Below are 14267 nucleotides of genomic sequence, written 5' to 3' on the forward strand. Positions count from 1 at the left end.
TGTATGAATGATTTGGCAGCTCTGTCTTTCAAGTATTTCTTCCCAGTTTGTGGCTTTTCTTTCTTTCTTTATAGCACCTTTTAATGAACAAATGTTCTTAAGTTTAATTTGGTAGAATTTACAAACCTTTCCTTTTATGGGCTGTATTTTCTGTTTAACAATTTTACTCTGTCAAGACCATAAAAGTTCATTTTCTTTCATGAATGCAGTCAAGCTTTTTACCATCCCCAGCAAATGCTTCCTCTCTCCTGTGGCAGTCTCCCTATTTATATGTGCCTTCTGTATTCCACTCCATGGTCCATTTGTTTATCCCAAGGCCAGTAACATACTATCATAATTTACAAATCTTTAAAATAAGTCTTGAGTGCTGAGAAGGCAAAACCCCTTATTTTCTTCTTTAGGAATGTTTGGCTATTCTGGGGGCTTCATTATGCTCACCAAATTCCTCACAAAATTAATGCCAAAATATAAGTGTAATTACACTTTATCTGTACACGTTGAATCATTTGTAAGAATGATCTTCATGATACTGAATCCTCCTATTCAAGAACGTAATGTGTCTCTGTTTAATTTTTTTGATGTCTTATGATAATGTTTCATAATTTTTCCCTATAGCTTACATATATTTCTAGATCCACTTTTGTTCTAGATCTAGATCCACTGTTGTCAGTAGTATCCTTTCTTGACTGACATTTCTTGGCTGCTGATAGTACAAAGAAGAACAATTGATTATTTTTAAATATGGGTATTACATTTGGCTTTCTTGAGAAACTCATTCCTAATAATCTGATGATCCTTATAGATCTCAATGGTGGACAATCATACCACTTGAGAGAGGCAGTGTTATACTTCTGCTTTGTATCATTATTTTACCTCTATTTCCTGTCTTTACACAGGATTTTCAGAACACTGCTGAACAGAGGTGGTGAGACTGGGCCTTTTGTGTTTTCCTGATTTTAGGAGACTACTCTTAGGTTTTACTACTAAGAAACAGATACTTTGCATCAGGCTAAGGAAGTTTCCTTCTATTTCTAGTCCGCCTTGACCTTTTTCTATGAATAGATTTGACATCTCTCAAATTCTTGTCATCAATCTATTAAGGAAGAACATGATTTTATTTTAAAAGACTAATGTCACAAATTTTTAAGATTTTCAAATGGGAAGCTCCTCCTCCCCCTTGTATTCCTGGGAAAATCCAACTTGGGTCTTTTTTAAAAACCTACGGGATTTCATCCATGCTCTTAAAGCAAGACTGGCTCCTCTTACTTTTTGCTCTATTGTTTTTGTCACATGTACATGTGAAAGTCATACTAATCAGCAATACTGAATTTAGGATTAAATGCGCACTGTAGGGGATCCCTGGGTGGCGCAGCAGTTTGGCGCCTGCCTTTGGCCCAGGGCGCGATCCTGGAGACCCGGGATCGAATCCCACATCGGGCTCCCGGTGCATGGAGCCTGCTTCTCCCTCTGCCTGTGTCTCTGCCTCTCTCTCTCTCTCTCTGTGACTATCATAAATAAATAAAAATTAAAAAAAAAAAATTTTAAATGCTCACTGTATTGTTCTATGGAGGAGGTGTGTGTGCGTGTGTGTGTGTGTGTGTGTGTGTGTGTGTGGAGGAGTTTATATAAGATTGCAAGGATCTGTTCCTTATAGGCCAGTGAAACACCAGAAGGAAAATCATTTAACATGTAAAAACGAGCCCAACGCTTTCTCTGTGAAGAAACTTTCAACCACTACTCAATCCCTCCAGGGATAATAGGATTATTCCAGAATACAACTTCTTCTTGAGACACAAATTTCATATTTATTGGCATAAAGATTTTCACAGTATTTTCTTACAAGCCCTATCTACAATCATATCCCTCATCTATAACATCTCCTGTTTACCCTTTAGTCCTTTGTCCAGAGGCTTGGTCTCGTGCAGATTCTCCCACTGCAACTCCAGCTTCTATCTCATTAATTTCTGATCTTTGTATTATTGCCTTCCTTCAACTTTCTTTGGATTCATAAATTTTTAAGGCACTGCTTAGCTACTTATTGCCAGCGGTTTTCCCTTGCTAACATAGGCATTTAAGGTTATCACTTCTCCTCAAACTATCACTTTCATAAAATCAAGTTTGGATATGTAATAACTTTATATTCATTCAGTCCTAGTACTTTTTCCCATAATAGTTCCTCCTTTGACCAATGAGTTTCTTAACAGTTTTTTTTAATTTACAAATATATGGTTTTTAAATCTCTATATTAACTGTATTTTTATTTCTAACACAGTTGCATTATTCATAAGGAACATGGTCTCTATGTGTGAATCTTCCAGAACTTAACAGAATTTAGGGCCCACCACATGACTTATTTTTGTAAATGTTTCATATGCTCATGACAAGTGTACATGTTCTCCAATTTGGGGTTAAGAGTCTCGTTAGTCAATTCTGATACCCATGTTGTTCAAATCTATAGTTTAAACTTTTGCCTTTCACTCTCATGATAAATTGGAAGAGATGAACTGAAATCATCACAATGATGAAGGATTTGCCAATTTACCATGTATATATCCAATATAACTTTATCTGTATACTTTCAGATCTCTGTTTTCCAGAACATGTTTAGTCTTATGAAAAATTTAACATTTTGATACATGCAGTGTTCTTCTCCTACTAATAATGGTTTTTGTCTTACAGAGTATGATTCAATAATCTCCTGGTATGAAGAAAGCTACAACAGAGGTGGCTACTATTAACAATACATAGTTGATTTAAGTTTCTTAATCAAATCTGAATACCCATGTCTTTAACAAGTTTAGTCAACTAACATTAATAGTAATTACTAGACTTATTTCATCATCTCATTATTTAATTTATCCTAAGGTTGGCACTCTCTTGTCCTCTTACAATTTTGTTAGGATTTGACTTTTTTTTGGTTTTTGTTTTGTTTTTCTTATTCTGCTCTCCTCTCCCCACCCTCCAACTCATTTGTAAGACTTAGCTCCATTCCTGTTCTTTGAATAATAACTTAAACTCCCAGCAAAGGATACAAAGACGTTAAAACCGTTAAGTCTCCAAAATGTAAAAACTGAAAAGGCCTAACTCAAATATGGAGCAAGCTGTCCAAATCAGAACCAAAAGTCAGCAGATTTCTTAAAATATAAGTAAAAAGAACAGAAGACTCTAATTGATTTCAAAAAACAAGAAAATGGGATCCCTGGGTGGCGCAGTGGTTTGGCGCTTGCCTTTGGCCCAGGGCGCGATCCTGGAGACCCGGGATCGAATCCCACATCGGGCTCCCGGTGCATGGAGCCTGCTTCTCCCTCTGCCTATGTCTCTGCCTCTCTCTCTCTCTCTGTGACTATCATAAATTTAAAAAAAAAAAAAATTTTAAAAAAAAAAAAACAAGAAAATAAAGAAGACAAGACATCTGAGGTGGATGAATGTGATGGGCAGATGGAAAGAAGGGTGGGAAGGAGGAAGAGAAGGCAGGAAATCAGATGCAGTGCTTGTTCTAGTAAAACCTGTAAGCTAATGTGGTTTCCTAAACAGCTGAAAAAAAAAAAAAAGGAAACATTAAATATACTGTTTCGTAACACATGGAAACTACTTAAAACTTTAAAACTTAAATTTCATGTGCGTACAGTTTTATCAGAACAGAGAAACACACATTTGTTTACATTTTGTCTGTGGCTGCCTCAGCACAATACGTCAAAATTGAGGACCTAGTACAAAGCAAGGATGTCTCCTCTCACTAGTTCTTTTCAACATCATACTAAAAATCTTTGCAAATGTTATTGAACAAAAAAAAAAAAAAAGAAATAAAAAGTAATACAGATTGAGAAAGAAAACATCCAACTGTCTTTACCTGCAAATGACATGACTGTCTACAATGCAGAAGATATGAAGGAATTAACAAAAACTTCCTGGAACAAATACACAATTATACCAAGGGTGCAAGACACCAAGTAAATATACAAAAGTCAATCACTTTTCCACATACCAAAAATGACTGAGTGGAATTTGAAATTAAAACAACAATAACACACTATCATCTCTCAAAACAAAATACTTAGGTATAAACCTGACAAAATACATACAAGCTCTATATGAGAAAAGCTATAAAACTTATGTATGAAATCAAAGAACTAAATAAATAGTCCATGTTCATGGATAGGAAGACTCAGTATTGTCAAGATGTCAGTTTTTCTTAATTTGATGTACAGATTCAATGCAATCCCAATCAAAATCCCTGCAAATTATTTTGTGGCTATCAATAAACTAATTCTCAAGTTTATATGTAGAGGCAAAAGACCCAAAGAGTCAATACAATATTAAAGGACAAGAACAAAGTTGTGGTACTGACACTACCCAATATCTAGACTTATCGTAAAGCTATGGTAATCAAGGCAGTGTGGTTATTGGCAAAAGAACAGAAAAACAGACCAAGGAATAGAACAGAAAGCCCAAAAACAGACTCCCATAAATCAACCAATCTTTGACAAAGGGAAAAAGGCAATACAATGGAGCAAAGATAGTCTTTTCAACAAATGGTGCTGAAACAGTAACATTCTCAAGCAAAATCAGGAATCTAGACATAAACAGGCCTTACAACCTTCACAAAAATTAACTCAAAATGGATCACAGATCTAACTGTAAAGCACAAAACCATAAAACTCCTAGAAGATAACATGAAAAAACCTAGATGACCAATAACTTTTTAGATATAACACAAAAAGCACAATCCATGAAAGAAATAACTAGACTTTATTAAATGGAAAACATATTACAAAAGATAATGTCAAGAGAATGAGAAGACAAGCTACAAGCTGGGAGAAAGTATTTACAGAATATTCTGATATTTGATAAAGAACTATTATCTAACATATTTGAAGAACTCCTAAACTTAACAACAAGAAACACAAACAACTCAATTAAAAACTGGGCCAAAATCTCAACAGACAATTCACCATGGATGTACAGATAGGAAATAAGCATGTAAAAAGATGCTCCACATCATATCATCACAGAAATACAAACTAAAACAAGATACCACTACACACCTTTTAGAATGGCTAAAATCTGAAACACTGACATCAAATGCTGACAAGAATGTGGAGCTACAGAAATTCTCATTCACTGCTGAGAAAGCAAAATGGCACAGCCACTTTGGAAGAGAGTAAGGCAGGTTTTTTTACTCTTGCCATATGATCCAGCAATTATGCTCCTTGGTATTTTCCCAAAAGAGCTGAAAACTTGTTTCCACCCCAAAACCTACATATATACACTTCTAGCAGCTTTATTCATAATTGCTAAAACTTGGAAGTAACCAACATGTCCTTCAGTAGGTAAATAGATAAAAAAAAAACTGTGGCACATCCAAACAATGGAGTACTATTCAGCATCAGAAACACATAATAGCACTAGAAACATATAAGATATCAAGGGAAAAAATTTTAACGTGTCCTACTAAGTGAAAGAAACCAATCTGAAAAGGATACATACTGTGTGATTCCAATTATATGACATTCCAGAAATGGAAAACTAGGGAGACAGTAAAAACAGACTGTCAGAGAGGAGAGAAAGGAGAACACACTGAGCACAGATAATTTTTAGGGCACTGAAAAGAGTGTGTATATTACTGTAACAATGGATGCATGTCATTATATAATTATCAAAATCCCCAGAATGTACAACACCAAGAGTGAACCCCATTGTAAACTATGAACTTTGGATGGTTGTGATTTGTCAATGGAGGTTCATCAGCTGTAATAAATGTTCCATTCTAGAGAGGAATGTTGATAACAGGAGAGACCATGCTTATGTGGTGACAAGGAGTATAAATCTCTGTACTTTCCCCTCAGTTTTGATGTGAACCTTTAAGTGCTCTAGAAAATTAGTCTTAAAAATAATAAAAAGTTGAGTAGCTACAAAAGAGATCATACGAAGCCTAAGATATTATCTGTCCTTTAAGAAAAAGTTTGCCTGCCCTGGTTTAATATATTAAATGAGTAGATCAGATCAAGATACTTAATTTCTATCTGCCTTTCAAAATCTCTGTAAGTTACCACAAAAGACAACTTCAAAATTTTATGTCCACTGTAATGTAATAAAAGGTATCATTAACAAATATTGGGGAACTCATGGTATAGAAAAGAGTAGACTGGATTAAAATCCAGAACAGAAACGCTACAGCTAGAATCACTGAAAAGAAAATGCCACTGCAAAAATAGAAACAGGTTGTTGTTTTTTTTTTTTTTAAGTCTCAGAAAAATTCTAATTTCAAAATCAATAAAATGAAAAGAGGCTTGGAAGAAAGACCAAGGTGATGTTTACAACTAGACCAGTCTCAGCTACTCCTCCTCCCATTCATATAAAGTTAAAGATAGGGCAGCCCCAGTGGCTCAATGGTTTAGCGCCGCCTCCAGCCCAGGTATGATCCTGGAGACCCCCGATCGAGTTCCACATCAGGCTCCCTGCATGGAGCCTGCTTCTCCCTTGCCTGTGTCTCTGCCTCTCTCTCCCTGTGTCTCTCATGAATAAATAAATAAAATCTTTAAAAAAAAAAAAAAAGTCAAAGACAACATCAACATCTACTTCCAAGATTGTGCTTTCTGACCAATATGGAAACCAAGTCCATGCTCTGCCTCAGGAGACATCTGATCTGACCATGAGACCGAAGCTGAAGACAGAAGCAAAGGAGAGCCACTGAGAACAGCAGCACGGGATTTTAAAAAGATAGAAAGGGGACAATGACCAATCCCGGAATCAAAACAAATATATTCTAAAACTTAGCTCTAAAAAACAAACAAACACAAAAAAACAAACAAACAAAAAAACAATAACAAAACCACACGAGGCTCCAAAGATGCCACATGGTCAAATTCTACTAAACTTTGAAGTAACAGATGATTTCCCTGTATAACAGAGAAAAAGATAGAAAGCTTTTCACCTCATTCTATGATGCTTACAATCCTGATGCCAAAACAGAAAACGGGGGTGCCTGGGTGGCTCAGTTGAGTGTCTGTCTGCCTTAGGCTCAGGGCATGATCCCGGGGTCCTGGGACCAAGTCCCACATCAGTCTCCCCACAGGGAGCCTGCTTCTCCCTCTGCCTATATCTCTGCCTCTCTGTGTATCTCTCAGGAATAAATAAATAAAATCTTTAAAAAAAAAAAAAAAACTAAGACCATAGAAAACAGTAACACAAAAAAAGAACTAGAAGAATAATCTCATTTATGATTATAGCAAAACATACAAAAATCGAATCCAGTAGTTTATATTAAAAACCACAATAACCAGTAACCACAATGACCAGGTAGGGTTTATTCTAGTAACACAAAGCCAGTACAACATTAATAACTCTATTAATACAATTTATTATACTAAAGGCTAAATGAGATAAATGAGACAAATTCTAATATATACCAATTACAGTTGATGCTTGAACAACACAGGTTTGAATTGTGCAGGTCCATGGATATGCAGATTTTCTTCAGTAAATACAGGGCAGAACTTGAAATGTATTTTCTCTTCCTTATGATGTCCTTAATAACATTTTATTTTCTCTAGCTTACTTTATTCTAAGGATATTACTTTATTAATATTAGAAGTATTATTATTATTAAAGTATTACTGCTTTATTGTAAAAATATACTATATAACACATATAACATACAAGATATGTGTTTATCAACCACTTCTGTTATCAGTAAGGCTTCTGGTCAACAGTGGGCTACTGCAGTTATTAAGTTTTGGGGAGAATCAAAAGTAATACACAGATTTTCAAGTGTGTAGGGATCAGCAGCCCTAACCTCCATACTGTTGAAGGGTCAATTGTATAAATACTGACATACATCAAAAAAGAATTTGACAAACTTTAACATGCATCCCTGATTAAAAAACAGTAACAAATTCCTAACAAGGTGAAATAGAAGAAAACTCCCTGAACTTGCTAATTACTGGCAAAATATTAAAAGCATTCATCCAAGTCAAATAAAGATAAGGAAGACAGGGATGAACACACTCCAAAAACTAAATAGTGTACCAAGAGGCTTAGCCAATGTAAAACTGCATGAAAAATAGGTAAGATTAAAACACTGGGAAAAGCAAAAATAAAAATAGCATCATTTATATATAATGAACTTTTATCTGGAAAACACAAGAAAATTAACTGAGAAATAACAACAGGTAATAAAAGTAATTATCAAGTCGATGTGATACAAAACAACACTTAAAACATAATAACTTTCCTACAGAACTATAATAACCAGACTTCAACAGAAACAGAAGAAAAAGATCCCATTCGAAGGAATAAATGCTACAAAATAGCAAGAATAAATCTGAGCCAGAAAAAAGATGGAAGACCAAGCAAGGCAAATATGAAGAAAACTTTCTTGAATGATATTAAAATATTGGATGACCCTGCCCCACCTCCCCCGAATGAAACCCATACACATCATGGATGGAAAGGTTCAGCATCACAAAAATGTCAATTCTTTCTAAATAAGATTTAGAGGAATTCCAATCACAGTCCTGTGATAATACATTTCCTCCTTGCTTTAAAAACCAGTAATTCCAAGTTAATTTGGAAGAACTGATATGTGGGAGTTACCAAAGAAAATCTTCAAGGAGAAACAAAAATAAATAAATAAGAGAACTTCATACCCTCCAGATACTCAACATTTTCAATTTAAATATTGGAATTGAATGAAGGGGGCACATTAGGAGACAGTATCTGTAGTACATTTAACAACAAAAGACCACTACTAAGTGGCCCTTACATAAATAAGCAGTTGTTACCGAAAAGAGGAGGAAGGATGTGAAAATGCAATCTGCAGAAGAGGAAACGCAAGTCTAATGTGAAAAGGTAAAATATCACACAAGCATCTGGGGAAAAGCATATTAAAATGCAAAGATGTCAAAAAATAAATTAATTAATTAAAATAAGATAAAATGCTAAGAGGTCTTCTTTGTTAACCTTGGCAAATTTGAAAAGCAACACTAAGTGTTGGCAAAAATAAGAGGAAACCAGTACTGGTGCATAACTGATGGGAATGTAAATTATTACAACCTTCTTGGAATATAATCTGGTAAAAATTATTAAAATGTAAAATGAATACATGATGCTGAGAACTGCAGTTCCATGTTCAGGAATCTATCCTAAAAGTACACATATTAATGCTCTGAAAGACTTGATACAAAGATACTCACTGCTTTATTATAAAGAACAAAAATGGGAAAAAGTCCAGAAACATTAATGAAGTAATTTAAAATTTTGGAGAAGACTATGCTATGGGTTACTATACCGCAATATACTAAAAAGTATCAATAATAAAATAAGTTGATATATACTAAGACATAAAGATTACCCAGAAGTCTATAATTCTAAGGAAATAGTATGATCCTATTTATACAAACAAAACAACTCTGAATCTATAAATACGTGCGTATGCAATTATCTGGGTGACATTTCTCTTTGTTTGCCAATAACTACCTTCATATACCATGTCATCATATATAGGAGGTATCTTTAATTATAAAATATTTTTCACAACTTTTCAAATTAAATGTATTACATGCATCTCCACAGCAACCATTTACAGATCATGATTATCTAATTACATAAGTATTTTAGCCAAAGCTTATATATAAGGACAGTGTGCAACTTTCCAAATCTGACATTCAAGGTCATCTTCAGCATGCTAGAAGGAGTGTAATTGAGCTTACCAATTTCATCAATCACTGCTCTTATTTTGGAGACAAAAGGACCAACTTCACTGGGATTCATTTTGACTCTCTCCTTAAGGTCAGCACCTGCAAAGTATTTTATTTACAAATATAATCTAGTTATAAACAAGATCTTAAGGCAATGAATTGAAAATTTACTTAAGATTCATATGTAACTTGAATATCAACTGAATATATCCATTAAAGGAATTATACTATTTAGGTTTTTCTTCTCAAAGACCAGCAGAAGGAAAAATAAAATGTCTGTTCATACACCTACCATGTGCCTAAAGCAGTGGTTCTCAAACTTTGTTGCCTCAGGGCCCCCTTACACTCTTAGAGGAAGAGACTTATTTTAGATTCTATCTAGCAATAGGTGCTCTATTAAAAACTAAAACTATCAAATTTTTAAAATATTTTTTCATTAATTTAGTAATACAAATAAACCCATTCATATTAACATAAATGACTACAGATTGATGCCACTTCCTTGGCTCTTACAGGGATGCTAGCAGTTTTACCCACCACTGCTTTCACACTATCAGTGCAAACGTCAACCCAGTAAAAAGGGCAAATCACCAAACATCAGTTTGATTCCATGGATGCCTGCGCCATGGTGGCTGCAGATCATGTTTCAAAAATCACTGGCTTTCACATATGAACAAACGGACAGTTTCATTATTATGAGTTTATCACAGAATCATAAACTTGGAACAGAGAAAAATAAGAAATTCTTAAGGAATCACTCTGTGGCTCAACAAAGGCATTCTTTTTAATAAAATTATATGAGAAAAGGAAGGCTCCCATTTAAATGAACAAATACAAACAAAGCAAAATTACAGCAAAGAAGGTACACACTCAGCTCCTTGCTCTCTTCTTAGTCCATTATAAAGTAATCAAGACTAGACATAATATCAAGTGCCAGCCAAGGCTGGAACATTCTGAGCCTATATACTTCCTACAGGAATGAGAACTACAACTGACAGAGCACATACCCTAGAATCCATCAGTTCTTAGCTAAATATACCTTAGACAATCTCAAACATATGCCCAAGGAAATATGTACAGTGGCATTCAATACAACATATATAAAATAGCAAAAAGATTAGAAATAACCTAAATATCTATAAGAAGCATTTTTAATAGCACTAAGATATATTTATACAACAGAAGAGTACACGTTCAGCATGAAAATGAAGGAACTAAAACATAAAGATAGATAAATTTAAATGTTGAAGAACATATAATTATGTACATTTATTATATATTAATATATAACATATTAATACGTATTTATATATTTAATAACAACATATTATTATATTTACAGAAACATACACAGGATAATAACCCTTTACATAACTTTTTTTAAAAAGAATGCTATTTGGGGGGCAGCTGGCTGGCTCAGTCAGCAGAGCACGTGACTTTTGAGTTCAGGATTGTGAGTTCAAGCCCCACACTGGGTGTACAGCTTACTAAATAAATAATTTTTTTAAAAAAGCTTTTTAGAGGTATAAAATACACGTGGAAATGATAAATATCAAATTCAATTAGCAGTGACCTCTGTGGGAAGGGATTCAGATGTGATTGGCAATGGTCACAAAGAACTTCAATCTTATTTGTAACACTGTATTGCTTGAGTTAGGTGATGGGTAATCAACATATGTCTTTAAACATATGTCTTCATAATTAATTTTTTCCATGAAAAATATTTGTAGGACCAAAAAATTCTAAGCCATTTGTTTAAAAAAAAAAAAACTGTCCAACTCACTGTCGACTTAACCCTGAGAATATCATTTGAGAATATAAAGTGTTGCTTAGTGCGTGCTGGCTAATACATATTGGCTAATAAAAGTAGCTACATGCAGTGCCATATGGGGGGTGGTGGAGAGATGAAAAGAAGAGCCAAAGCAAGCATAAGGGACACACAGGGACTCTGCATGAGGTGGTCCTGAAGGAGCCCCAGGAACCTGCATTACATCCTCCAACCTAGTGTGGATTACAGCACGATGGTGCCCTGTAACATGTCAACTAGTAACTAGTGCTCCAAAGGGGGCTTTCACCGACATCCACACCCAGGTTAACGAGACCAGCTGTTGGAAGCCATGCGGGGGAGCTAATAATGGGGGTTTGCTCTGGACAAGTACAGCCCATTCACACACACCAGTGCCAGAAGAGGTAGCTGGGTCTAAGTGCAGCCCTAACCCACACAACCATGAGAGACTTCCATGGGATTCATGGATTATTTTAGAAAAAATTACCTTTCTCCATGGGATGTTAAACATTTGTGACCTTAAGACTACTTTTTAAAAAAGTTAATACCCTTTGTGTTTTTACTTTAGAAACATACCCTGCAATTCTCCAACATCTAGAACCCAAAAGTACAGAGTTGCTTCTATCCCTCCAGATTATAAATTTCTTATTTGATAATATCACAGTTTTATTTGCAGTCTGGCGTGTTTTACTTTTTAAACCCAAGTCCATGATGATTCACCTCAGGTGAGCAAGCCTCTGTGCTGCTGGGCAATCCTATCGCGTTCACCCTGGTACTCATCTACAGACCATTTCCTAACTCCTCCCTCTCCTCAGACCTCAAGCCTCCTACTCAAACCTGACACCAACTTACTAAGAAAACAGATACATTCAGAAGAAAAATTTCACCAACACCCACCACTAAACCTACCTATCTAGCAGGATGGAACTCTTATACTCTGCCCTCCCTTCTGCTACTACAGATGAACTAGCTCAACTTGTGCACTAAATCCCACCCCTTCTTTTTTAGTGCCATCACTCTAGCAATTATCCTTCTCTGGTTGGCATCATCAACAGTATCCCTCTTTTGAGAACCATTCTCATCAGCTACAGGAACACTGTAATACTGCTCATCTTTAAAAAAAGAAAATGATGAGGGTCCTTTTGTCTGCCAGCTTTAATAGAATAGCTTATTATCAAACCAATTCTTTCATGAAACTCTAGATAAAAAACATAGAACAGCTATTTTGAGGGCAATGGAGAACAACGAAGACAATGAGAATGTATGAGAACTTCAAGGCAAACATTAGTTTCTGAACAATCTCACAGAAATGGGGAAAAAATTGGAGCTCAGAGCTTGCCAAAGAGGAATGCCACAGGCTTTCGTTCATTAAGATTAAATATAAAACAGGGTAAACACAAAGAAAACCATACCAAGACCAACTGCTAAAAAGAAAGGACCCCCCCCCAACAAAAAAATAAAGAAGCTGCCAAAAAGAATAAGACTAGCAGCTGACTTCTCAACAGAAAGTGAGTGACATTTCCAAAGTGGGGAAAGACAGTAACTACCCATCTAGAATCCTTCGAAAATGATGGGGAAATGAAGACATTTTACACATATACACATGCATGGTTCATCACCAAAAGGCCCACACCACCAAAAGAGACACCACACAGAATTCTTCAAGCAGAGATTTTAAGAGTAGAGTTAAAACTCTTATTTTATACTGCTCATGAGAGATATATCTGAAAAGATAAGGGCACAGACTAAACAGTAAAAAGGTAAAAACCATGCAAACACTAACCAAAAAGAAACCTGTGAAGTCATCCCCACAGCTGACAAAGGAGATCTCAAGCAAATGATAATCTCTCAAACTAGAGGGTCATTTTACAGTAAGTATGATGATCCACTAAAAGTCTTTGGATTTCTTAAACTGGAATATATAAAATAAGACAGCCCCAAAATATATAAAACAAAAACTAATAAACCAAAATAAAAACTGACAAATCTACAACCACAGTGGATTTAAACAAATCTCCCACAGTAACCAACAAAGCAAGCAAGTAAATATCTTTAATAAATATTCATACCAAGAAATGGACAATAGATAACCCCCAAAGTAGAAGAAATAATAAAAACTGGAGCAAAACTTTTTCTAAAAAAAGAAAACAAATACACAGAAGAAAAACATCAAAGAAGCTGCTCTTTTGAAAAAATACTAAAACAAATGATAGGCCTTTTAGCAAGACTAATCATGGAAAAAAATCAAAGGTGGCACAAATCCCAATAGCAACATTGAAAGGAGGATACTAGTATGGATTTTAAATACATTAAAACAAGAAGAAAATATTACTAATAACCTTGGCCCTATACATTTGAAAAGGACATGAAATGGACACATTTCGAGAAAAACATAACTTCTTAAAACTGACAAAGGGAAAATCTGAAAACACAAATACACATGAAAGAAATTGAATAAATTAATTTAAAACTTGTCTACACAGGAAACTGGTGCTGATATGGCTTCAACAGCAAATTCTTCCAAACATATAATGAAAAAAATTGGGGGTGCCTGCCTGGCTCAGGCATAGGACAGCCACAACTCTTGATCTTGGGGCTGTTAGTTCCAGCTCCACGTTGGGTAAAGCGATTACTTAAAAAATAAAATAAAATCTTAAAAAAACAACATGAATCTTACATGGAGAACTGCAAAACGAAAAATTGATTAAGAACACTTTAAGAAAAAACATGACAGTCTAATGTTTCTCATAAACACTGTCTCCAAATATCCTCAACAAAGTATT

The 14267-nt window shown here is 34.9% G+C and overlaps 1 protein-coding gene across 3 annotated transcripts in view; it reads right to left on the bottom strand.

Moving 5' to 3' along the window:
- AUH (AU RNA binding methylglutaconyl-CoA hydratase) overlaps positions 1-14267 on the bottom strand; it is a 158409-nt gene that overhangs the window by 110714 nt on the left and 33428 nt on the right. For 2 of the 3 annotated variants that reach the window (XR_012002123.1, XM_025984124.2), the window contains exon 4: positions 9711-9797. The exons of the other annotated variant lie outside the window; for it this stretch is intronic. Coding sequence is in view for 1 of the 2 variants with exons in the window: in XM_025984124.2 (XP_025839909.1) it covers positions 9711-9797 (87 nt within the window). In the remaining variant the exon portion in view is untranslated. The remainder of the gene's footprint in view (positions 1-9710; positions 9798-14267) is intronic. 3 annotated transcript variants of the gene reach the window in all.

This window comes from Vulpes vulpes, chromosome 1, assembly GCF_048418805.1.
Source record: "Vulpes vulpes isolate BD-2025 chromosome 1, VulVul3, whole genome shotgun sequence".
Lineage (NCBI taxonomy): Eukaryota > Metazoa > Chordata > Mammalia > Carnivora > Canidae > Vulpes > Vulpes vulpes.